The sequence below is a fragment of the Cynocephalus volans genome, chromosome X (assembly GCF_027409185.1).
Source record: "Cynocephalus volans isolate mCynVol1 chromosome X, mCynVol1.pri, whole genome shotgun sequence".
NCBI classification, from domain to species: domain Eukaryota; kingdom Metazoa; phylum Chordata; class Mammalia; order Dermoptera; family Cynocephalidae; genus Cynocephalus; species Cynocephalus volans.
In genome coordinates this window covers 133,493,630-133,518,615 of record NC_084478.1, presented here as the reverse complement: position 1 = coordinate 133,518,615, position 24,986 = coordinate 133,493,630, and the positions used below count along the sequence as shown (strand labels likewise).

Sequence of the window (24,986 nt, the reverse complement as noted above, 5' to 3'; positions counted from 1 at the left end):
CGAGTGGCCCTCCCGCCCGCTTCTCCGGGCGTCCCACCCGGTATAGGCGAGCGTGAGGCTCACACCAGCCACCTGCTCTGCTCCGAACTCGGCGGGGGCGGGGAGAAAGGGTACGCAGCGTGCGCGCGAGCCCGGCGGACGTTTGCGCGGGCGCGCGGGCGAGCGGTCAGGGCTCGTTTGCCCCGCCCCGCTCCCCTCCTTCTCGGTGTCAGCTTCCTGGCCCCTCCACCTTTAGCGAGACCAACGAGAGGACACCGCCTGAGTCTAGAGCAGCCCGGCGTAACCGAGTGGCGCGCGAATGTGACGGGAAAGCTGTACACGGCTGCACTTTCCTGACCCCCAGACGTTCTAAACGCGGGTGAGTGCCGGGGTCTGGACCCCAACCCGGTGCGCACCCCAGAGCGGCTAGACCCGTCCCCTCCCCTCCCCTGGGAAAGGCTTGGGCCCTAGCCCTCTCCCGGCATGCTCTACGTGGGATTCTGGGGCAGGTGCAGGGGGAGAACTAGTGGGAGCGGGAGACGGAGAGCCGCCCTCCTGGAGGCGCTCCCTGGGCCCTTCAGTGGAGTCTGGAAGTGACCCTATCCTCCATCTCACTTCTCTTCTCCATTTCGTTCTGCCTTTTCCATACTCCACCCCAACCACCTTCACCTTCTAAAAAGCTTCATCTCAAAAGCCATTTGGATGGTTGCTGCCGTATTTGTGCCTGTGTTCAGTTTTAAGTTTCCCCCACCACTGCAGAAAAATATCCTCTCATGTGCAGCCCCAGTGTTAGATTTTTGTCTCTCCTGATGGGAAAACTCAGAATCACTTGTGCAAATGATTTCGTTTAAAATTTGTAGACTTCTTGAGTTTTGATCAATATTTTTGCAGCCAGGAGTAGTATCCCCATCAGGAAGAATTCTGATACATACATGAGCTATAATCGAGCGAAGAGATCTGTGTGAATTATCATATATTGGTCAGAAGTAGGGAAAATAGTGTAATGTGAAATGCCAAAATCTTATATAAATTAATTTTAGAGTGACTTCAGCTTGTTTCCTGTTACTTCTCTTTTCCTTCTCGGAGCAGTGTTTAATGACCAAGTTATGTGAGTGACACTGGAAAACCATCCTGCCTCTTTCCCCACTCCCTACTCAGGAATTACAGCCACACCTTGTCCTTATGGTAGAAGTCAAAGTCCATTTCCTCTAGAAGAAAACCATAGGGATAGTTTCCTTGTAGCAGTAGGTTGCAAATCATCAATTATGGTCAGCAGGTTCCACAGTTTTATTTGTGGGAAAACAAGGTTATTAAATAGCTCGTTTATTAAACTCAATAATATGGTACGAGCACTGTGAAGATTATTATTCTGTAGTGGAAAAAGCATTAAACTGATGTCAGGAGGTCTGGTTTCTAGTCCACTTCTACCACTGACTAGCTGTGTGACTTTGGGTTATTTACTTAACCTCTGTGGACTTTCATTTCCATATCTGTAAAATGAGAGAAATGATATTAATGAGCTTCTAAGTCCCCTTTCAACTTTAAGAGACAGAGGGAAAATTTAAGTAGCTCAGTAGAACATTCTTTGTGGAGATAGAGGAGAGATTGGGAAAATTTCAGCCTTTACTTAGCATAAATGTGTAGCATACTTTTTTTTCAAGTTATGTTTAACGTTGGCTTTTCTTTTAATCTCTAATTGAAATAAAAGTGTAGACTTTTTCCCTTTTATTTCTCCAAAGAAGAAGAAAATGCCTTTTGAGAAAATAAAAATGTTCATTAATGGTTCCCAGATATGCCTATATTGACTCATTTTTCATCCAAATTATTTTCATTATGGTCTCATTACATCAATAGTTGAGATATTATATTGGAAACTATTTAGTCTTAGGAAAAGAAGGGTAAATATTAACATTTTGGTATCAATCTCAAGTGACTTTTTTTAGATGTGTTCAACACACCTAAGGACAGAAGCCATCAGTTAAATAAAGCACTACGTTGAGAACAAAAATGTCAGCACAGATACCATTGGTGATTTGCCAATTATAGGTGGTTTTATCTGTTCAATTTAAGGTTTTAGTGTAAAAGTCCATTTATATCTGCAGAGGTATTTAAATAACATAATGCAAGCTTGTGATGCGAAATTCTTTAAAGATCATAGTGGAAGAACACCTCTGTAGCTAGCATTGGTTTCTAGGGTTAATGCGTTGACTTGGTACTCAGTTAATTAAGTCCCCATAGGTGAAGTATAAAAATAGCCTTGCCACAGCAAATTCTCTCCATAGAGGAGTTTCTACAAAGTTCCAGTTTATAATGAACAGTAATCAGATACCACTGGAAGCTAAAGATTCTGAGAGTCCGTGGTACTACAAGGGTACTTTAAAAAGTTTGTGGAAAACTAGAATTAAAAGAATACAAATCTTTCCATGAACTTTAAGTATATGCAACTTAACTTGATTTCAAGCTTGGGAACCTCTTATTAATGTTAAGAGAAAAAATGTAAGTATATAAGGAAGACCAAATCAAATTACTAGAGTAATCCTTTTCTATTAAGTATTTTAAGGGTCTTTTTCTTCTTTATAGGAAAAATGCTTTCCGAAAGCAGCTCCTTTTTGAAGGGTGTGATGCTTGGAAGCATTTCCTGTGCTTTGATCACTATGCTAGGACACGTTAGGATTGGTCATGGAAATAGAATGCACCACCATGAGCATCATCACCTCCAAGCTCCTAACAAAGAAGATATCTTGAAAATTTCAGAGGATGAACGCATGGAGCTCAGTAAGAATTTTCGGGTATACTGCATCATCCTTGTAAAACCCAAAGATGTGAGTCTTTGGGCTGCAGTGAAGGAGACTTGGACCAAACACTGTGACAAAGCAGAGTTCTTCAGTTCTGAAAATGTTAAAGTGTTTGAGTCAGTTAATATGGAAACAAATGACATGTGGTTAATGATGCGAAAAGCTTATAAATATGCCTTTGATAGGTATAGAGACCAGTACAACTGGTTCTTCCTCGCACGCCCCACTACGTTTGCTATTATTGAAAACCTAAAATATTTTTTATTAAAAAAGGACCCATCACAGCCTTTCTATCTAGGTCACACTATAAAATCTGGAGACCTTGAATACGTGAGTGTGGAAGGAGGAATTGTCTTAAGTATAGAATCAATGAAAAGACTTGACAGCCTTCTCGATATCCCTGAAAAGTGTCCTGAACAAGGAGGGATGATTTGGAAGATATCTGAAGATAAGCAGCTAGCGGTCTGCCTGAAATATGCTGGAGTGTTTGCAGAAAATGCAGAAGATGCTGATGGAAAAGATGTATTTAATACCAAATCTGTTGGGCTTTTTATTAAAGAGGCAATGACTAATCACCCCAACCAGGTAGTAGAAGGATGTTGTTCAGATATGGCTGTTACTTTTAATGGACTGACTCCTAATCAGATGCATGTGATGATGTATGGGGTATACCGTCTCAGGGCCTTTGGGCATATTTTCAATGATGCATTTGTTTTCTTACCTCCAAATGGTTCTGACAATGACTGAGAGGTAAAACAAGAGCATGTATATGATCACCATGTAGTGCATGTGTTGTCATTATTTGTAGTAATGACTACATAGCCAACATAATGGTATGTTTTTTGTTTGTTTTTCTTTTCTAATTTGGTGGCACTGGTATAATCACACATTAAAGTTTAGTAATACAGTTTTTAATGGGGTGGTATTTTTTTCCTTCAAACATTAAAATTTTAAATGTGTTGGAAAGAAATGTTTTAAGAATAATACTTTTGCAAATAAAGGATATACTTATAAATACTATATTTATGTGATAAATTCCAAGTTATGAACATTAGAAATTTGGCACATATTTTTACTGATTGGTTAAAAAATTTAACATGTCCTTTTAGCTTTCTAAGATATTCAAATTAAATATCTAGTTGTGAATTTGTGATTAAAGTAGAACTTTTAACCATGTGTTTCTTTACTTCTAATGTTGGTTTATGTTCTAAGCCTCCCCAAGTGCCAATGGATGTCTTCTCAAAATATACAACCAAGTAACTGAGGAAATGACCCTAACCAATGTTAAAGTTGAAATCTCTCCCTGAGAGAAAAAGTGAAAATTACTTATACAGGCTAAGTAATTTTCCTGGGAGCTGATTTAGTGGCGTTCTACACCATACACAATTTCAGTGTAACTCTGTGCTTCCATATGCAGATACTGAAATTGGAGGGGTGACTATGAAGAATGTAATGTCATTTAACTGTTGTTTCCCAGTTAATCAAGCTCCCAGCTGCAACTTGAGTAAAAATGTATCAGTTGAGATTTATTTACTCCTGCTGGGCAAATGAGTTAGGTGGAAATCTCCTTTGAAGAATTTGTTTTAGCCAGCTGGCAGTATTCACTTACCTGAGTTGTCTGTCCTGGTTTTTGTTTACTTGTTCAACTTCTGATATTTTTTCCATGTTCATGGTTGCACCACATCCAACTGTTTTTGGTGTGGAAGCCCTAACTTCACCATCCACCGTGGATTACCATACTATTTGCTTAGTTTTAGCGGCTACCCCAAAACTTTACCCAGTGGTGGATGCAATAATTCCTGTGGTTATAAACGTGTGAAATACTTAGAGCTGACTTGTCCTATAATCTGGCCAGTACCTGCTGTATTAAGTCAGATCCATAAGCCCCCATAGGGTGTGAGACCATGATATTTTAGAGACCAGCGTTTCCTGTAACTGGCCTCATGATGTTAATGGTCTCCCACAGCTTCAGCAAGCCAGAAAGATAATTTGCTCAAGAGGGCCTTGTGCTTCAACTTACTGATACTCAGAGTAGTATGTAAAACCCTCTGTCTTAATTTCTCTGATTTTCTTCATTGGGGCTTTTGGTTAAGATGAAAGTTGTTAATTTTGAAGAAATTAGGGTTATTAGTGTGCAGTCTATGCACTATAATTTTCCGTGTATATACTGAGTATCTATGAGCCCAACACTAGGCCTGGTGCCTTGTGGAAAGCAAAAGGAGGCCAAACTCATGTTTCATTACAGGGAGACAAATAATCATTTCATAAGCTTTGCATGAGCAATAAGACCAACCATAGTTTATTATTAGAATATGGTGGTCCTTTTGCCTTAAAATTCCTGGATTTGATAAATGCTATTTCTTTTAACCTACATAATTATCATTTCTTTGGTAGTTTTCATTGATTCCACACAAGAACAGCCACACTGCTTATGCCATTCCCTTGACAATTTGGCAAAAGCCCTGGTAGAAAGAGGACTTAATAAGACTGATTTTAGACCCCCCCTCCCACCCACAACCAGGCACACCACCAGGGCCAAGGAACATGCTAAAAACATCACCTCCATGTGGGTGGCCCACCACAACCACCGCAGTAACCACGATGGCTGTGAAAGTGGCTAGACATCACAACCACCACACAGATGGTCCGCCAGCCACTGAGTAGTGCATTGACACAAGGAGAGTCACCAGCAGAGACCAAAGAAAAGAAGAGGATGTCTCTCTCCACGAAGCCCATTCCAGAGTGACAGAAGAAGCATCTGCTCTATGATAATATTGGGGGACCAGAACACACCTTTCACCATTGGGCAGATCATCTAGGCAACAAATCAACAGAGCAACCATTACTCTTTCAGAGGGAGAGAAGAAATCTAGGGTGGTGGGAGAGGGGGATAGGGAGAGATTGAACAAGGGGCATAAAGAATAAGTACAATTTGTAACAATATACATACTAGTAGTATTGATTTGATCAACATATGTCAACATTGAATCCCAAAATATGTATAATCAATTATGATTCAATAAAATAAAGTTGTAAACATAAAAAGACTGATTTTTTTTTTTTTTTTTTTGTCATTTTCGTGACTGGTAAGGGGATCGCAACCCTCGGTGTGGTGTCACCCACACCGCACTCAGCCAGTGAGCACACGGGCCAGCCCTATATAGGATCTGAACCTGCGGCGGAAGCGGCGCAGCGCTCCCAGCACCGCACTCTCCTGAGTGCGCAATGGGGTCGGCCCGAAAAAGACTGATTTTAAAGAGAAAGATAGGAAGGACAACTGCCCTTAATGTGTGGCAGCCTTGCATTAGGGAAAAAAAATGCTTTGATCTAGTGAGTGGACTGATAGAGACATCCACCTACATACCCACAGTGATGAATAAAGGGGAATGTTCTAATAATCAAAATGCCAGCCCTGTACCATCTGAGGGAAGAGGGAAAATTAGTCCCTGGCTTGATGGGAAGCAGAATACTGACACTGAGAATCTTTTCCATATTTACCATCCTAAAGCACTTGCCTTAGAAGCTTCAGGGAATACTGCCTATTCTCCAACCCAGTGTCATACAACAGAAATATGAGTCACATGTAATTTTAAATTTTCTAGTAGCCACATTAAAAAAATAAAATGACACAGGTGAAATTACTTTTAGTAATTTATTTAACCCAATATATCCAAAATATTGTCATTCCAACATGTAATCAACAGAAAAAAAGTAGTTCACATTCTATTTTTATCTCCTTTAAAATCCAGTGTATATTTTACAGTTACAGCACATCTCAATTCAGACTAGTCACATTTCAAGTGCTCAGTAGCCACATATGCCTAGTGGCTACCATATTGGGCAGCACAAGTCTAACCAATTCCAGAACTATGAGACCCCCAGAGTAAGGTGGTTCAGTCATGCACGATGTAACAACATTTCGGTCAATGACCGCATATTTGACAGTGGTTGGAGCAATAGGCTGGGTGTGTAGTAGACTATACCACAGGTTTGTGTAAGTACACTACGATGTTCACACGACATTGCCTAATGACGCATTTCTCATGAAGTATCCCTGTCATTAAGTGATGCATGACAGTATCTTTTCCGGTTTTCTGTAATGCAATGGAAAGTAAACTGCAACCCTACTTTTAGCAAGCCCCAGGCCATCTCCTTGTATGAATTCAATCACCGGATCTTCCTTCTCAAAATTAAGTCATCGGATCTAGAATAAAATATGATTAGATCCCTCAACTTTTTCCATTAAATTATAACAACCAAAACTGCTCCTGTCATTTTTAATATTCACTAGTCTTTTTCCCCAACTACCTTCAAAGCAACTGATAGTCCTGCCTTTGCACATTACATTCTACACTCATTGCCCCACTTCCTAAGTAACCATCCCCCTTGTGTCCTCTTCTAAAGATACAGCAAAGGCTTCTAAATGGCATAACCTTTAAATAGTCACTTGGCTTGTAGGTGACTATAATAGGAAAAGTTCAGGCCTCAGGACTGAGTTCAATTTCAAAAGATTCTCCTACTATACCCTGCTATTGAGGAAAACAGAAACTAACATTCCCTAAGTAACACAAATAAGACACTGTGCAAGCATCCCACTCTTACCTCATTAAAATCCTACCTGTATTTCCCCACTGTGGAACAGAGGCTTGCCAATTTATACCTCTCTCCAATAACCCATATCTAATAACCAATAAAGATGGTGATTCGACTTGTGGGGCAAGATGAATATTTTATAAGAAACAAGGTGAGAGTTTTCTGCAAAACAGACTTTGCAGTCAGGCGGACCTAGGTTCGAATTCCAGTTCTGCCATTTATTAGCTAGGTATCTTCAGGAAAGTTACATAACCTCACTGAGACTTAGTTTCCTCATTTGTAAAATGAGGATTAAAATCTACCTCATGGAGTCACTGTAAAGATTCGGCAAGACACAGAAGTAGAGTTTGTGCACATAGTAGGCACTCGGGGAATTTCATTTCCTTTTCCTGAACAAGTTTAGCACTCTAAACAGCTAAATATGTTAAATCCTTTTTATTACATATTTATTTATTTGTTTGTTTTGGTGGCTGGCCAGTGCAGGGATCCGAACCTTTGACCTTGGTGTTACAACACTGCGCTTTAACCAACTGAGCCAACTGGCCAACCGTGTATTAAATATCTTGGTGGTAGTATATTAAAATAGTGATGTGAATAACAGCTGGTACTTAATATTCAAATTCACAAAGGAACTCCTTAATTAGCAGATTTAAGGTAACATCTGTACATTTAATCTGTGCCATGCAATAAAACAGCTTTTCAATAAATATTTTTAAGGAGAAATTCATATGTTGCTTTTAAGAACATTAACTTAGAACATGTTCCCCATTTACAGCAAATTAGACGTTATTGGTGCCAAAACTGCCCAAATTGGTATGGTTTCTATTTCCCCATACTTTAATCAATATGGTCTCTTTATACTGGCAAAAACCACTGCTTAAGTGAGACTCCTGCATCCCTGTAAATGCATTTGTGCATTTGGTACTTGAGAGACTTGGGTTTCGTAACAACTAGAAATGAATGAAGCTGTGTGCCTTCTTTCAGACCTTTGCATTTGGGAGCAAGAAAGCAGATTACTCTGGACTCCTTTTTAGACATTTTACAAAATATAAAATTTTAACCTTGTGAAACACAACATAAAATAAGTGCAGTATAAGAATCCAAGTTTTTAATAACATTTTAGCCTTTACTATTTTAAAAACAGAATAAAGCAATATCAGTGAAAAATATTTTTCAGTCATGTGCTTTTTGAAAGCTGTTTAGTAGATATTAATTTGATGGGTTAGAGATTGCTATTAATCCCACTAAAAGCTGTTTCTACTCTATATTGAAATATATTTCAAGTTGGACTTTCTTAATCGAAAATGCTTACACAAGCAAACTTTAGGAAGAACTTAGTCATGCAAAAGCATATTTTTTCCTAATCCTGGATAAGTCAACTCTCTAAGAAAGCTGTCCAGAGCCTCCAGGGCAAAAAGGACTCTCCTCCCAGCCTCCTCACCCTGCCAATCTAGTCCAGATGTTTAAGTGAAGAGTGAATTTTGACTTTAAAAAAATGCATTCTGAATGGAGCAACATTAGAACTGATGAAAACAGTATCCAAACTAAGAAGTGCATACAAAATCTTTCCAATCATGAGAAACTAAAAATTTGTGAAAACATCAGAATGCAGAGACAGACATGCAAGCCCCACTGATAGGGAAGCAAAACTAAAAGTACATGCTACTTTTAGAAGTTGTCTCAAATTTAAGCTCACCCAAGGACTATTAATAGACAGTGTCAAACTACCATGCAGTTTCACCACGAGATCATCTTATTGGTTTGCAAGTTTCCAAGCCTCCGGCTTCATCATGCAACAGCAAGGACAACCCCAGAATTTGGGGACAAAGACAGAAAACATCCCCTTTTAAAATAAATGTTGGTAAGAAAAATGGGTTGCCTGATCAGAAGTCTCCCTGATACAGATCCCCCTAAGGCAAAGGGGGAACTGAATTTGTTTTCAAGGCATATGTTTGGAGAAATAGCACTTTCTCCAAGCAAGTGCTTAGTCAGAACAAAGATTTATTGTTTGAAAACTCAGTCTTTTGCTCACATGCTTATGACAATCAGAAGAAATTATTTTACCATAAGAGATTAAGTGAAAATTAACAGTTAACACTGACAATCAAGTCTTGTGATTAAAAAAAATTAAAATAAAATTACAAAAAGTAAATCTTTTTATCTTTTAAATCTAGGTTTTTCTCCCCCTGTGGTAGTTCTGAGAACACTTACAATGAACTTGAAGGAAATGAAGTTAATTTGAAGTCCTTTATATTCACATATTGGGTGAAATTAAAGTATTTCAAAATTGGAGAATGAAACAAGAAGAGCAATAAAAATTATGATATGGAAATTACGGTTTGTTTTACTTTAAAAATGAGACTTTTTAAAATGTATGGGTGGTTTAATGAATTCGATTTTTTCCTTTTTGTTTTTGCCTAAAATACAAACCAATTTATGTTGATATTGTTTGCTATACTCTGGACATCATAGCCTGTTGAATTACAGTCTTCTATGTAAGACTAGTGCCTGCAACTCAATTTTATTTATTTATTTATTTAGAAAGGTGACAGGTAAGGGGATCTTAACCTTTGACTTGGTGTTGCCAACACCACGCTCTCCCAAGTGAGCTAACCGGCCATTCCTACATAGGGATCCGAACCCGTGGCCTTGGTGTTATCAGCACCACTCTCCCAAGTGAGCCACGGGCTGGCCCTGTAACTCAATTTTGATTAACTAATTCTGATGGTTACACATCTTTTCCTTCCTTCCTCTAATCTAAGTTTTTTTAGTTACTTGAAGCATCAGTTTTCCCTTGTTAGTACTACTATGTTTGCTATATTTCGCAAACACATTAATTTCCAAAACAATCCATTTAATTAGAATTGTGAGGCATGTCATTCTCTGTAACAACTAAGTTTACATAGAAATTATTTCACTAATTTTTATTCTCAGTGCTCAAGGATAAAATTTGGAGTTCTTTAATTTTCACTTCAAGAGGCAAATATTAATTGTACTTACAAGTTTTGATGTTTTTACTTATTTTTCCTCCCCATGACCTGTTCTTAATGAACCTGGTACTATTAGAAATTCCAGTGAATCATCTCCTGTATTTCCTTCCATACATAAATCATATTCTTAGAAGGCCAGCCTCTTAAACAAACAAATCTGTCTAATGGTCTCAACAATGATTTAAAAACTGGCCCTCGTTTTGTTCATTCATTCCTAATCTAATGGAGTTGTGGTCCTTTACTAGTAGTACTTAATTAGTTTTAATACAACTTTAAACAAATTGATATTAAAGTTAGTAATATCTACTCATTCTTTTACCTGCCCTAATAAAGTATAATAAAAGTATACAAAGTATAAAATACATACAAAGTATAATACATTTACATTCATTAGTCTCCATGTTGACAGGTATGATTTCTTTAGGAATTGCTGCTGAAAGACTGATATTTAAGAGTACAATTATACTTAGTCTAATTTTTACTGCCTTAATATGATTGATAACATATTAAACATAAGTGTTCTGCAGGACTCCAAAATATATTTTAGTGGCCTAATTCTTATAGATTACTGAATAACTTGAGTAAGTTTCTGATTGCTTGAAACCTCAGAAGTGATGGTTATATTGACATAGGATGCATACATTTTCATTGTTTTTCTTTCATTACAAATCAGTTTAGTGGATACTCCGTTAGAAATTGGAATCATTAAGTTTCTTGAAGAGCCTTGAGAGAGATATTCTCAAAATTAAGGAACCTAGATAAACAAAGTTAAAATATTTACTACATTTTGTTTGGGCATACATTCATTTCATATTTCCATTAATATATAATTGCTACACTATTAATATTCTCATGAACAACAAAAAAGTGAAATATTTATTATAATGAAATACCTCTGCAAATTAAGTGAATTGCCATTCTTATGTCTTCTTCTGAAGTCTACACCTATAAATACTGTATCCTTGGTTGCTGAATTGTATATGGATGGGGAACTTGTTTGGATATAATCATTATTTGACAAGTGCCATATGACCTTCTATTTGGGGAAGATCAAATCCCTCAAATTGCAAATGCTCATGACTATCCCTGGCATAAATCCCGCTACTTTTGTTTGGGGTCCAAACATTAAAAAAAAAGGAAAAATGCAGCTGCCAACACACCACCACCAAACCACTGTAACAGTCTGCTGGAAGAGGATTGATCAGGCCTTTATGCTACTGGACAACAAGACAACCATCTGAGTTGGAATGCTGAATTGCAGCAACTCCAAAACATCTGGATTTTTTTAAACCTTACATTGGATACAATCTAAGGAACATTTTTATTTTTGGTTCATGTGTAATTTCAAAATTTTGATGAACGAAACTGGAAAAGTATTAGTGAATTCCTACTGACAATAAATTAGTATTAGGCTGTCACCATTACACAGATTTTTTTTTTAATGTAAATTTTCTTTACTCACTAGACTAGAAGCTCCTTAAGGGCAAAGGCTACTTGTATATTATTCATCTTTGTGCTACATCATCTAGAATCTAGTAGATACTCAATAAATACCAATTGAGGTGAACTGAGCTTGGCTGAGTAAAAGTGAGTCAGATAAACAAAAATGACCAGACTGTAGGTTGGTTTGATGCAAAATTAATTTTGAAACTAAAAATGAACTAGAGATACATTGCCTGAGAGAAAACAACCTATCCCTGTATTCTACTCTGAGGAATATGGGTAAACTAAAAATTTCCTTCAAGCATAGTGCCTAAAGAGGCTGATATATCTAATTTAACCTCTTTGAATTGGCTTCCATGTACGGTGTAATGTTTACAAAATGACAAGGCTCACACATGTACAGTGACACCCCTGATTAACACTGATGGCTGAGGCCTTAGACCCAGGGGAGGCAGGGAACATACGTATTTAGTCCACATCACCAAGGCAACACAGTCAGTGTACCTTAGCATAGTAGAAAAACAAGCACAGATGTTGATGTTGAATATTTAAAAAGTGTTCCCTACACCCACTGTAACAGTGGTTAGATATACGAATAAATTATTTCAAAAACTAGGCAATTAAAGTTTTAACTTCTCTAATGTGTGGTTATGTGCTTTGTTTTTCATTGCTAACTCTCCATAGGCAATCTTGGTCAGTTAACATTATCTTAGCACCAAAAATAAAGGTCCAACGTTTGGTGTTGACATAAATGACTTGTATACTCTCTTTTTAAGAATACAAGGAACTACAGGACTCACATAGGATGTCTCCTCCCCGAAATGGGGAGACATCTGATTTGAAGCCAATAAATCAGCATAAAATGAGACTGTCTGTTGAAGAAACCTGCCCTGAGACCTGATTTACAAATATGTCACCAATGAGACTATTTACACTTTTATCTACCAAGAATAAATAATAAAATATAACAATACTGTAAGTTGTAGAATATAAATGTCATAACAAAAGGAAAATATTCTACATGAAACTTGAAAAGGATATAGGAAGTAAAATATCAGGGCACCTCTATGGACTAGGAGACAAGATTATGACAGAGATAAGCATTCTAATTAATGATGAAGCGGGAAAAATTCTCCAAGCCTTATCCTAGTCCAGATGAAATATTACCCCAAGTTATCAACCCTCCTTTGCTCTTATCCATGTTCACCAAGAAACTTCCTGTTTACTAATTGTTTACCCTAGGTAGACCTCTCACTATAAACTAATATTTACATTCTAACTGGGGAATCTCCAAGTTTTACAAGTTTCATCAGTGGGAAATGGTTCCTCAATCTGAGGGGCAGACACTGGATCTATGTTCACCTATGTTATATCCTAGGAGGCCCAGATGGAACAGCCACCTGCATGATCTCTCTCTTCTCACTATCCACCCTCACCTTTCTCACCAACTTCTAACTGTAACACAGGTCACCACAATCTTGTAAATGTCTGTATCCATCTGAAAAATAAAATCACATGTCATATATTGGTAAACAACCAAATGAAGATGGCTGAGATACTAGAATAATAGCAAAGTTATTAGGAAGAAAGGGCTTTATCACTAAATAAATTCATAACTGTTCTTTTAACTCTCCAAACAGATTCCTGTTCTTACTAAAGTAGGTCCATGGCCCTCATACCCCACTTATGATAGGAGATACATTCTTTGGGGAATACAGCGGAGCCCCGAATCTGGAAGTTCTGGGCATCTGTGTGGTATGATTTTACTCAAGAGAGAGCACTAAAATAATTGAACCTGAATCTGATCAAGCCTGTCTGTTTACAGTATATACAGGGGGCATAAAAGCAAATTAAATGACTTCACAGTGGTAAAATCAACAAAATCCAGAATGTTTGTGGAAAATTTACAAAACAACTAGATTTCTTTTTTTTTCAAAAAAGATGACTGGTAAAGGGATCTTAACCCTTGACTTGGTGTTGTCAGCACCATGCTCTCGCAAGTGAGCTAACCAGCCATCCCCATATAGGGATCCGAACCCATGGCCTTGGTGTTATCAGAACCACATTCTCCCGAGTGAGCCATGGGCCAGCCTTTTTTTTTTTTTTTTTTAGATTTTTTAAATAATTAATTTAAAGGGGAAAAGGAGGGGAACTTAAAAGAAACTTAAATAGCAACCAAATATGCAATGTGTAGACTTTCTCCTGTGCCTAATTCAAGCAAACCAACACTGAAAAAAAATTTAAAAGAGTAAATCAAGGGCATTTGAATACAGTCTAGATAGTTGATCATATTAAGAAACAGTTAAACTTTTTAGGTGTAATAATGATATTGTGGTTATGCTTTTTTAAGACCACTTATCTTTTAGGGCCGGCCCATGGCTCACTCAGGAGAGTGTGGTGCTGATAACACCAAGGCTACGGGTTCAGATCCCTATATGGGGATGGCCGGTTGGCTCACTTCGGAGAGCGTGGTGGTGACAACAACAAGTCAAGGGTTGAGATCCCCTTACTGGTCATCTTTTTAAAAAAAAAAAAAAAAAAAAGACCACTTATCTTTTAAATATACATACTAAAGTAGTTATGGATGAAATGATAGAGTATCTGGGATTTGCTTCAAAATAATTGGGGGAGTGGGTGGGAGGAGTAAGTGAGGTATAGATGAAATAACATTAACCATAAAGTGAAGCTGGGTAATGGACATAGAAAGGTCCATTATACTATTCCCCATACTTTTGAGTATGTTAGGAGTTTTCCATAATGAAAACTTAATAAAATTCCCAGTCTAGCTTCCAACCCCATTAACTAGATAGATTGTTTGGGTGTCTGCCATAAATTGGCAAGTCCATTTACCAAGTCCTGCCCTTCATCTTATATCACTAGCCTAAGAAAGGACATTAGGTTGTCTGAGTTTGGTTACTTACCAGATACCTTTTAATGTCCAAATTTGCTACCCCTTTTAACTTGAGTTTAAGAAAAATTAAAATAATTTCTGAAGCTAACAGAATTTTAGCATCTGTTGAATTTATTCAGCATAACCACAGAGGCATCATTGCTCTTCATGCTGTCACACACAGACACAAACACAGATACAGCACAACATCCATATTTAGCTCAAGTGCATTCCTTCTGAGGCTCATTTATACGTCTTCATATGCCACAGCCCATCATTTAAATAATGGATATTTTCAATGCCAATTCCTTTGTTGACTTTCTCACTGTAAGAAGGGAAGAAACAATAAACATATTTTTATGCATTTTTATAGGCTTAGTCATGGTAAATACAATTCAAAGTGCATTGCTATTTTGTAATTGTTGAGCCATATGTAGAGAATTTATTGCTATTACACTTATATTATTGTCTATATTAAACTACATTACTCTGCTGTAGTTCATGTCTTAAAGTGATTTTAGTAATCTATCTAGTGGGTCTATAGAAGCAGAGTAATAAAGTCGTAAGATCAGGAGAATATCAAAGTGTTATATTAACCCTGAAATAAAATTAATAGGACTAATTTGGTCATCAAAGTTCTTAAATATACTGCCTATATTTTAGTAACACAGCATATCTTTAATAGGTCCCTAATATTCTACATTTCTTATACCACTAGGTCAGAATATAAGATAAATAGTGTGTGGTGCTGAACTATGTCACTGTTTCAAAAACTAGCAGCAAAACATCTTTTTCCCCCCAATTTAAATCATGCTAAATAAGAATTCCTAAAGTACCACATATACACATATAAAAGAGCTATGTTAGCACATGGATTCTTTTCAGAGTGCTTAAGAAAGAATGCAATCCTGAAAACAAAATAGGTTTCAATGGCTTCCTAAGTGTTAGCAAAAATCAGAAGTGAAGCTTCTGGGCCGAGCCCGTGGTGCACTCGGGAGAGTGCAGCGCTGGGAGCGCAGTGACGCTTCCGCCGCGGGTTCGGATCCTATGTAGGAATGGCCGGTGCACTCACTGGCTGAGTGCCGGTCACGAAAAAGACAAAAAAAAAAAAAAAAAAAAAAGAAGTGAAGCTTCTGTCTTTAGATACTTGTAAGATGTGGTATGAATGAGACCAGATTTCACCTATAATTCTGATGCTTCCTGGGTTGGTTACCCATATCTCAAAATCTAAGAGGGCCTAAGGCGAGACTTACATATCTTCTGCAGACATCTTCATGACTCCAACACATAAAGCATGCTGTTTTCCTTCTGCCATAATTGCCTGAAAACACACAGCTAAGAAAACTATCTATCAAAATGCCTTGGAGGAAAGGAAGCATGTCAAATAATGATTATGTCACTAGTTAAGCCACTTTGAACCCAGCTATGTCCTTTCCTAGACTGTTAACTCCTTAAAGCAGGGACTTAGCAGAGTCTGTGGATACATAGTAAATAATAAATGCTAAGTGAGTGAATCTAATAATCATTTCTGTTTCAAGTCAAATGTTAATACTATAACCTCATGCCAACAAAACCAGAATAAGTCGTGCAAAAAATGAGATAAAATTTCTTGCACAAAGATACTAAAAACTATGAAATAAATATCAATTGTTCTAGTGTTTTGGTCACTGAATGGTGCTTTTATGTAAAAGACACATTAAAAGTTCAAGGGTGGGGCTGGCTCGTTAGCTCAGTCAGGTAAAGTGTGGTGCTGAGAACACCAAAGTCCAGGGTTTGATCCCTGTCCTGGCCAGCTGCCCCGCCTTGCCCCCAATAAAGTTCAAGGGTACACAGGACCTCTCCATACTATTTTTTGCAACTTTCTGTAAATCTACAATTATTTCAAAATAAAAATTATTTTATTTTAAAAAGGTAAATGCTAGGTACTAGGAAATTTTTCCACTTAAGGAAAACTCTACAACTGTAAACTTACCAACACTTAGAGGAATCATAAACATAAAAAAGTCACCTGTCCTCACTGAATATTTTTCTCCATTGGTTTTCAATTCAATCATTTATTCAGTGTTCCACCAATATTTGAACACCTATTATGTGACCAGTATCTATTTCAGCACAAGGTATTCTTAAAATATAAACATACAACTTATACTACTCCCTTGGCTATAATTGCCACAACAGAGGATATCCAACTTTTGAGCACAGGACACACTCTTAAACCCACTCCAGTGGCCTTCCCACTCCACAGTGATTTCCCTATTCCCACCAAATACCATTCCTTTTCTCAACCTGAGGCAAATGGCCATTTTGGCTATGACAAAGGAAAAGATGGCTTCCTGTCCAGACCAGTTGACAATAACCTATTTGAGAATATAGCTCAAACAGCACTGTAGAAATGAAAATAATGCAGAATTATTCAGCTATGTCATGAGCTGAACTGATTCTTAAGGACTATTTGGAATTTTGACATTTCTCTGAGAAAACGTGTTCTGAGACCCAAACAACCAACTTAAAAATGAATTTTTAAAGTAAAAGTTGGGGATTGCCAATATTTCCCACTAACCACTCCTAACAAAATTGTTGCTTGGGAAAAGAGATACTATAACTGGTGCCTAAATTCTTTTTCTTTTTGAGTGCTTTTATTCCAGTGTGTCTGGGTAAGTCAAACTAAAAATTAAAGTGGCAAGTTGATGTCCAAAAAGCTGATCCCATCATATCACATATATCTTTTCCATTACTGATCGACAGTTTCGTATTGTATCCTGAGTCTGATAACAATAGGCCTTAACTGGGCTGAAAGGCAGCTGGGACTTTTGTAAATTGTTCTCATTTAACTTTTTTTTTTTGTAAAAAGATGACCGGTAAGGGGATCTTAACCCTTGGCTTGGTGTTGTCAGCACCACGCTCACCCAGTGAGCTAACTGGCCATCCCTATATAGGGTCCGAACCCGTGGCCTTGCTGTTATCCACACTGCATTCTTCCAAGTAAGCCAAGGCCGGCCCTCATTAACTTCTAAGAAACCACCTAAGACGGGATATAACTTACTATCAAGAAATAAACAAGTTGCTTTCCATAACTTCAAATTTAACCAGAAAGGCACGAGACAACAGTAATAGTAACCTCCAAAAAAGTACATCTGATGTTCTCTTGGATGATAGATCTTTCAGTAATGACAAGAACACAATGAATACATTTTTCAGCAGTTACAGCCTGGGAAGGATACAACAATGGTATCTACTGCAGCAGGGTAAAGCTTAGCTCCAGGAGAAGTTAAGCCTGGACACATGATATTTGCTCCACTGAGTACAAATTTGATGGCTCCTTTATCAACCTGCTGGTGTGGCAGGATAAAAGGATCTAGAAGAAAAGAAATACATTACATAAATGAATAAGAGTAATGACTCGACAGAAAAAGACAAAGACTTGAACAAATATTTCCCAAAATTACAGTACTCTGAAAGGTGCAAAATAAAACTGAAACATTATTTTCACTTATCAAATTGGTAAATTTTTTTTTTTTTTTAATTTTATTTTGTCGATATACATTGTGGCTGATTATTGCTCCCCATCACCAAAACCTCCCTCCCTTCTCCCTCCCCCCTCCCTTGGTAAATATTTTTTAAGAAAAGTAATTCCCAGTACTAGCAAGAGTATAGCAACACTGGCATTCCCATGTACTGCTAAAAGGCTTGTAAATGGGTACAACGTTTCTTTAGGACTACTTGGCAGCATGCATCAACAACCGTGAAAAGGTTTAAACTCTTTGACTCAGTAATTCTACTTCTAGGACTTTATCTTAAGGAAAAATAAGGGATATAAAATATATTTAGGTAGAAAGATATTCATTGCAATACTAATATTTATAAATAAACTGGAATCAACCCAAATGTCTGACAATAATGTAATGAATAATGTAATGATAAATGACTTAAGGTATGTCTATAATATCTATATAATAAAATCATGTTTCTGGAGAATACTTAATGCCCTAGGAAACATTTATGATATAATGTTAAGTAAAAAAAGCAAAATAAAAAACTGTCAAGAAGATCAGTGGTTACTAGGAGTTGGGGATTATGGGGAGAAGGAACAATGAATAGGTAGAACATGGGGTGTTTAGGGCAGTAAAACTAATCTATATATGATACCGTAACAGTGGATACTTGATGTTATACATTTGGCAAAACCCATAGAACTGTACAACACAGAGTGAACATTAATGTAAACAATGGACTTTCATTAATAATAATGATGTGTCAGTATATGTTCATCAATTGTAACAAATGCATCACACCAACAGAAGATGTTAATAAGGGAAACTAAGTTGGGGAGGGGGAGTATATGGGAACTCTGTACTTTCTGTTCATTTATTCTGTAAACATAAAACTGCTTTAACAAATAAAGTCTATTAAATAAATAAATAAAACAACTATGTAACAGAGCCCCATTTAAAAAGTAAAAACATTAGCATTTACATACATCACAGGAAATAAAATTGGATGGAAGTATACCAATACACTAATGGGTAACTCTAGGTCATGAGAATATAGCTGATTATTAATCAGTTACATATATTTCTGTATTTTCCAAATTTATAGTGCTTATGTTCCTTTTGTAATCTTAAAAAAAAAATGTGTGTATATATGTGTGTCTACTAATAATTCATAACCTAACAATTAAAGGGGCCCTGGATGATTTCAAACAATGACGGGGGGGAAACTTTTTAAGCCTCTCAGGGCTCTCTAGGAATAACAATGGCAATGACAGGTAAAATTTATTCACTTTAATGCCTTACCACTAGCCCTCTCACCAGTCAGAGAACAGGTAAGACTTTTTCCTACCAAGACCACAAATTAATTTAAATATGGTCCCAAATTAACTTAAACATCTTACTGACAAAAAGGAACCTAATTGAATAAATGCATTTACTATTCACAAGCCATAATTTGTTTACTAGATCTTCATCCACATCAATATCTGCCTCTTAATAATAATGATTATGACCATAATCATGACGATGATAAGTAGTAGTAAACATTTATTGAACAATTAATGACTATATCATTATTGCTATCATATATTGAACATTTACTATGTTCCAGGCATTGTGTTAGGAACACTGCGTGCACTCTCTCATTTAATCTCCGCAACCCCAGAAGATATGTACAATTATCATGTCCATTTTTAAAGATAAAGGAATAAAGCTTAACAAGGTTAAGTGACTTGCCAAAAGTGACATATACTGGGAATTGAACCCAGGTCCGCCTAACTCCAAGTTCACATTTTAAACCACCATATGATTGTGCTTCTTGCACAATAATAATTTTAAGATGTTCTAAAAGGTTGATCCCCAGCAAAATATTAAATAGGAACATCCTTTCCTCTCCATTTGTTATGAAAATGCTTAGCATACAGAAAAACTAGAAGAATAGTTCAGTAAACACCTGGACACTATTCACTTACATTCAACAATTGTTTATTAACACTTTGCCATATTATTTTATCTCCTATTTACAAACACATTTTTTTCCTCTACCATTTGAAAGTTAGTTCAGACATAATGCTTCATCATAAATAAACACACATCAGGGCCGGCCGGTGGCTCACTCGGGAGAGTGCGGTGCTGATAACACCAAGGCCATGGGTTTGGATCCCTACATAGGGGCGTCTGGTTCGCTCACCAGCTGACTGTGGTGCTGACAACACCAACTCAAGGGTTAAGATCCCGTTACCGGTCATCTTTATAAATAAATAAATAAATAAACAAACAAACAAACAAACAAACATCTAAGAATAAAGTCATTCTCCTTATACAACCACATACAACCCTCACACCAAAAAATTTAACAGTAATTCTACTATATCATTTAATAGCCAAATCATATTCAAATTTCCCCCAACTGTCCTAGAAAAGTCTTTTATATCTTTTGCGGGGAGGGAGGGCTTGAATTTTGTTTGTTTTTCAACAACAACAAAGTTGCCTGTGCCTCTACAGTTTCACATTTCATAAGGACAGGGACCTAGTCCATTTTTGCTTCTTATTGTATTCCCAGTACCTAGTTCAGTGCCTGGCACATAGTAAGTTCAATAAATAATTGTTGAATGAATGAATGAATACTCTTCCTTGGACTTTCTGGAATGCATAATGAGAGAATTTGCATTTTTCAGATTTACCACAAGACAGGCATTCATTTTTAGTTTTATATTCCTTATTACCTAGTACTAATAAATAACAAGTTAACTATCAGAAGTCGTTTTCAATTCCTTTTGTGTCTTTCCATATCCCGAAACGCACATTTCTAACAAGACTTACATTTGTGAAGTAACCTTAGGGTTGGATAAAAAGGCCCCTCTCTTTGCCTAAAAAATAGTAATTCTCCATTTACTGTAAGGATTTCTATATGTTCATGGCTGTAAGACAAATGTCACAAAGTACCAAGTTAGATATTTTCTCTCAAAAATTATAAGTCAAACATCCTTTAAATTTTATAACATGAAATATGCATATACAGAGATACAGAAAACTTTTTTAAAAATTTCAGTAAAAATCCTGGCCAAAAAAACCCCATTATTTACATTGTTTTTCCTATCATACCAGCCCAGTAGAGAAAAATATGACCTGCTACAACTGATTTTTTTCACATTTTATTATTTTAATTCCATCATTAGATAATTCAAATAAACAAATCTCTAAAGAACAAACTGAAATAAATCCAATTGTGAATGAAAACATTTAACTCTTTAATAAAAGAATCAATACACAAAGCCATATTTTTCATGGACATAGAAAATATTTGGAAATACAAATATTGTTAAGTTTTAGGGTTATTCTTTACCTATTCCCATCATTAATCTATCAATAATTAATGTGAAAATAATTTCATTTAGTATGAATACAATCTAATTATTAACTATTCAGCTACTCTGAGCTTTACATAAAGGAAAAACAAAGACTTACCATCGGACTATTTTGACAGGATCTTTCTTAGGCATGATTTGATTAAGCCATGGTTCAATACCTGGAAATTGCTCTATCAATTGGTTCTTAATACCCTTAATAACTGAGGTTTTCAACTGGATGCAGTTAGACACATTTTCTTTTTCATCAAATCTGCCAAGTGATTTTTGCAAGGGGGAAAAAAAAAGGCATTTCTAAGCAGAATATCAAAATACCTAAAGGTATTGTTCTAATTAGTCATCTATTCCCAAGCAAGTATTCAGATACCTCAAATAATTATGAAATAAGTCATTTCTTAAAATACCATTTCCCTTTTATTCTGCCTAGCACAAAACCAATGTCTTAATACAATAGTAAAATAAACTATCATGTATACAGCAAATAGCTGGGGTGGGGGAGGGGGAGAGATATGAGAGATGTTTTGCACTACAATCTGTAATCAGCTACACAAATGACTTTCCTGGAAAATCTTACTCAATTCTACCCAGGAAGAAGCTCAGACTTCCACCAACAATAAAATCTGTGTTTAAAACAAAAACAAAAACAAAACCCCTCAAGGATTAAGATACAGAAGACCAACCTAAGCCTAACACAGAAAATTGGCCCCTGCTAGGCTATGTAATTTGCTGAGATTTTTTAAAAATGTGATGAGGATGATGATGATTTCTAAGATTCCTATTTATTTTTGCTCAAAATGTCATGCACAAAACCCACCTTCCTTTGCCCATGTTCCCCCTTTGCTTTTTGCGTCTACCAAATCTGGAAGGAAAACCCACTAGGTAGGTTTCCAAGGAATTTTTGTCTTCCTTACACTGAATAGTCTATGTGGCAATCACGGTATTTTCAAGGCAAGGTTAATCTGGCAGCTAGGCAATAGGCATGACAGGCCGCTTGCTTCCTGTCACCCAGACTCCTTCACTCCCATGACCCAGGAAGTCAAGCCTTCCCTTATTCGGTTCATAACTAATAAACATATGGCAGTGAGTGCAGGGCTCCCCTCTCAGCTAAAGAAGATATGCCCCTAAATCACAGTGCAAGGATGTGATTGGTAGAACCCTAGGAAGGGAGACAGAATTGGGGGAGGGGGCAAAAGAGGGGTAAGAAGAAAGAAAATGGGAGTAGAGGGACCAAACCCCTATTGAGGATTAGGAATGGAAAGCTTAAAGAAGTGTTGCAAGTTGCGAGTGAGAGAGCATAGTACTATAGAAAACCTTAGGGAGTCAGGATGGCAGGGGCGGGGGAGAGAGAAAGAGGTTCGTTGCTCTCGCCCTCTTCCCCACCCCCACCCCCACCGCCTTTGTGAGCAGCCGATGGAGACCATAGCATGTCCTTACTTCTTGAACATGATCCAAGGTGAAGGGGGCGACGGTAGGGAAGGGCCCGGAATGGGATAGAAATTGAATTAGCAAGGGTCCGGCAGATCCCCTTACACGAGGAAGGCCGGCACTGAGAGTCGGAGCTGTTGTCGTTATCCGGAAAGCGAGAAAGCTTACGGCTCAGTGAAATGTTACTACTTCCGCTTCTCTGAACTCCACGTCGGCGCTTTTGCCAGCTCCTTTTGGGCAGCCGATTCCTCTCTAGTGGAGGTAGCTAAAAGGGCGGGTCTTGTGAAGGAAGAAGTGATAGAGCAATTCTTTCCAGTTACAGGAAGAGAAGAATGGAGGGGGCGGGATATCAAAGCAGCATTTATGGCAATTGCGTCAGTTACGGGTTCCTCAAAGGGTCAAGACTCTTCCGTGTTTCGTTGCTACCTGTTAACCTAAACAATCTTAGTGGGGATGGTTTTTGTTCCTTGCCTGAGGCAACTGAATGGAATGGTGCTTACCGACAAGCATGAACTCAGGAAAGCTTCCTGGCTTCATGTTAATGTACTGGTAGGATGGCTAGGTTTAGCAAATAAAAATACGGGACGCCTAGTTAAATCTGAATTTCAGATAAAAAAATGAATACTTTTTTAAGTGTAACTATGTCTCAATAGTTTGGACGTACACACGAAAAATATATAATTTCGGTTTATCGATTTTATTGCGCGTCCTGTTTTTTATCTGGTAACCCTATTCACTAGCTACAATTAGGTGCCCCCATAGAATTATGAAATAAAAGTTACTAGGTGGCAGTCCCCAGCCTCACCCCCCTACCTACAAACTGAATGTCAAGAGGTAATTTCCTTGAAGGATAGAATGGCCTCTAGGCGAGCAATGCTAGACTATAATCTGATTGAAGAGATAAAGGCTAAAGAAATGTTTTACTTACGTAATTTTTAAAAAGAGAGTTGATAGAAAAATATATATATTCCAATCAACATAGAAAGCATAGAGAGAAAAAAACAAAAACAAAAAAAACCCTGAACAGGCACTACTCAGGAGGTGGGGTGGGTGTGCACTGATATGTAAAACAAATAAATCAGTCTCCCCAGGAAACAAATACTCTAGTCCATATTGGGGAGATGGACCATTAGAGCAATCATAACCAACTGTACTATGCATTTGAATTGTCCAACTAGCTCACCTTGTCTTGATTCTATGATACCAACAATCTTCTAATTATAATTTGGCTTCCCATTAAGATCTGCCCACAGGGAAAGAATCTGCTATTTTCAAATCAAATCTGCATGAACAATTATGTTTGTCTTTGTGAATCAATAAATTGGCATTCTGGTTTATACATCAGTCTCTTGTAAATGTCCTTAGCATGAATCTGCATTCTCAGCATCAATCAACTATGCAAAATTCAGAATATTAAGTTTACGAACATGCAAAACTGAAGCCCAGACCCCAAGCTGTGGTTAGTGCTACATTGTCAGGCTTCTTGCCAAATAGCTTTCCTCTCCTGGCAACTTTCACATCACCCTGGGAGGCTGCCATTTAATAACAAATACATTATAAAACAACAACAAACAGCTATTATTAAGCAGTTTGAGATGAGTGGAAATAGATCATTTGTATTAGATCTTATATATGATAATACCATATGTAACAAGTATATATTCCACTAGCAAATAAAAGTTAACTTGATGGACCCAGAAATTAATAATACCTAGATAGACTTCCTAATTTCTTGAACTTTTTGTTTGAGAAACCTACTAATTATAGACTTATCAAAAGTATTATGCTGAAAACTTAATGCTAGAAATAATAGCTAACTTTTAATTCTATAAAACTTTTACATACCCTATCTAAATTACAACAAATCCTATATTGATATATAGCTACATTATATATATCACATATATGATACATATATAGCAGGAATTGATATACAGCTACGTGTACATATATATTTTAATCTACTTTCATATACTTGATAATCACAGAAACCAAATCTGAATTATGACAAATGC

At 37.1% G+C, this 24,986-nt stretch overlaps 2 protein-coding genes across 5 annotated transcripts; one reads left to right on the top strand and one right to left on the bottom strand.

Moving 5' to 3' along the window:
- Positions 1–231: 231 nt before the first annotated feature.
- Positions 232–3,691, top strand: C1GALT1C1 (C1GALT1 specific chaperone 1). The gene is made up of 2 exons (XM_063084127.1): positions 232–358; positions 2,560–3,691. Exon 2 carries the CDS (start codon positions 2,565–2,567, stop codon positions 3,519–3,521), a length of 957 nt encoding a protein of 318 aa, XP_062940197.1. The 5' UTR covers positions 232–358; positions 2,560–2,564; the 3' UTR covers positions 3,522–3,691.
- Positions 3,692–14,801: 11,110 nt separating this feature from the next.
- Positions 14,802–23,290, bottom strand: MCTS1 (MCTS1 re-initiation and release factor). 4 transcript variants are annotated; one of them, XM_063083642.1, is made up of 6 exons: positions 22,981–23,290; positions 21,647–21,799; positions 21,002–21,099; positions 17,912–18,045; positions 15,944–16,011; positions 14,802–15,015 (listed from the first exon to the last, which is right to left on the bottom strand). In XM_063083642.1, exons 1-6 carry the CDS (start codon positions 22,989–22,991, stop codon positions 14,934–14,936), a joined length of 546 nt encoding a protein of 181 aa, XP_062939712.1. In that variant the 5' UTR covers positions 22,992–23,290; the 3' UTR covers positions 14,802–14,933. The 4 variants fall into 4 exon arrangements, with proteins under 4 accessions (XP_062939712.1, XP_062939713.1, XP_062939714.1 ...); XM_063083643.1 differs by having other exon boundaries at positions 23,077–23,290; XM_063083644.1 differs by having other exon boundaries at positions 23,140–23,290.
- Between the last annotated feature and the right edge of the window lie 1,696 nt (positions 23,291–24,986).

What these genes read in the sequence shown, in the direction of transcription:
- MCTS1 (XM_063083641.1), bottom strand. An exon ending in CCTGTCAAAATAGTCCGATG is followed by an intron (nt 21,100 to 21,646) that starts GTAAGTCTTTGT and finishes TTTGTCTTACAG; the next exon opens with CCATGAACATATAGAAATCC. An exon ending in AAGATGTCTGCAGAAGATAT is followed by an intron (nt 15,016 to 15,943) that starts GTAAGTCTCGCC and finishes CCCTTCTTACAG; the next exon opens with TGAGAAAGTCAACAAAGGAA.
- C1GALT1C1 (XM_063084127.1), top strand. Translation starts at nt 2,565, where the DNA reads ATGCTTTCCGAAAGCAGCTCCTTTTTGAAGGGTGTGATGCTTGGAAGC.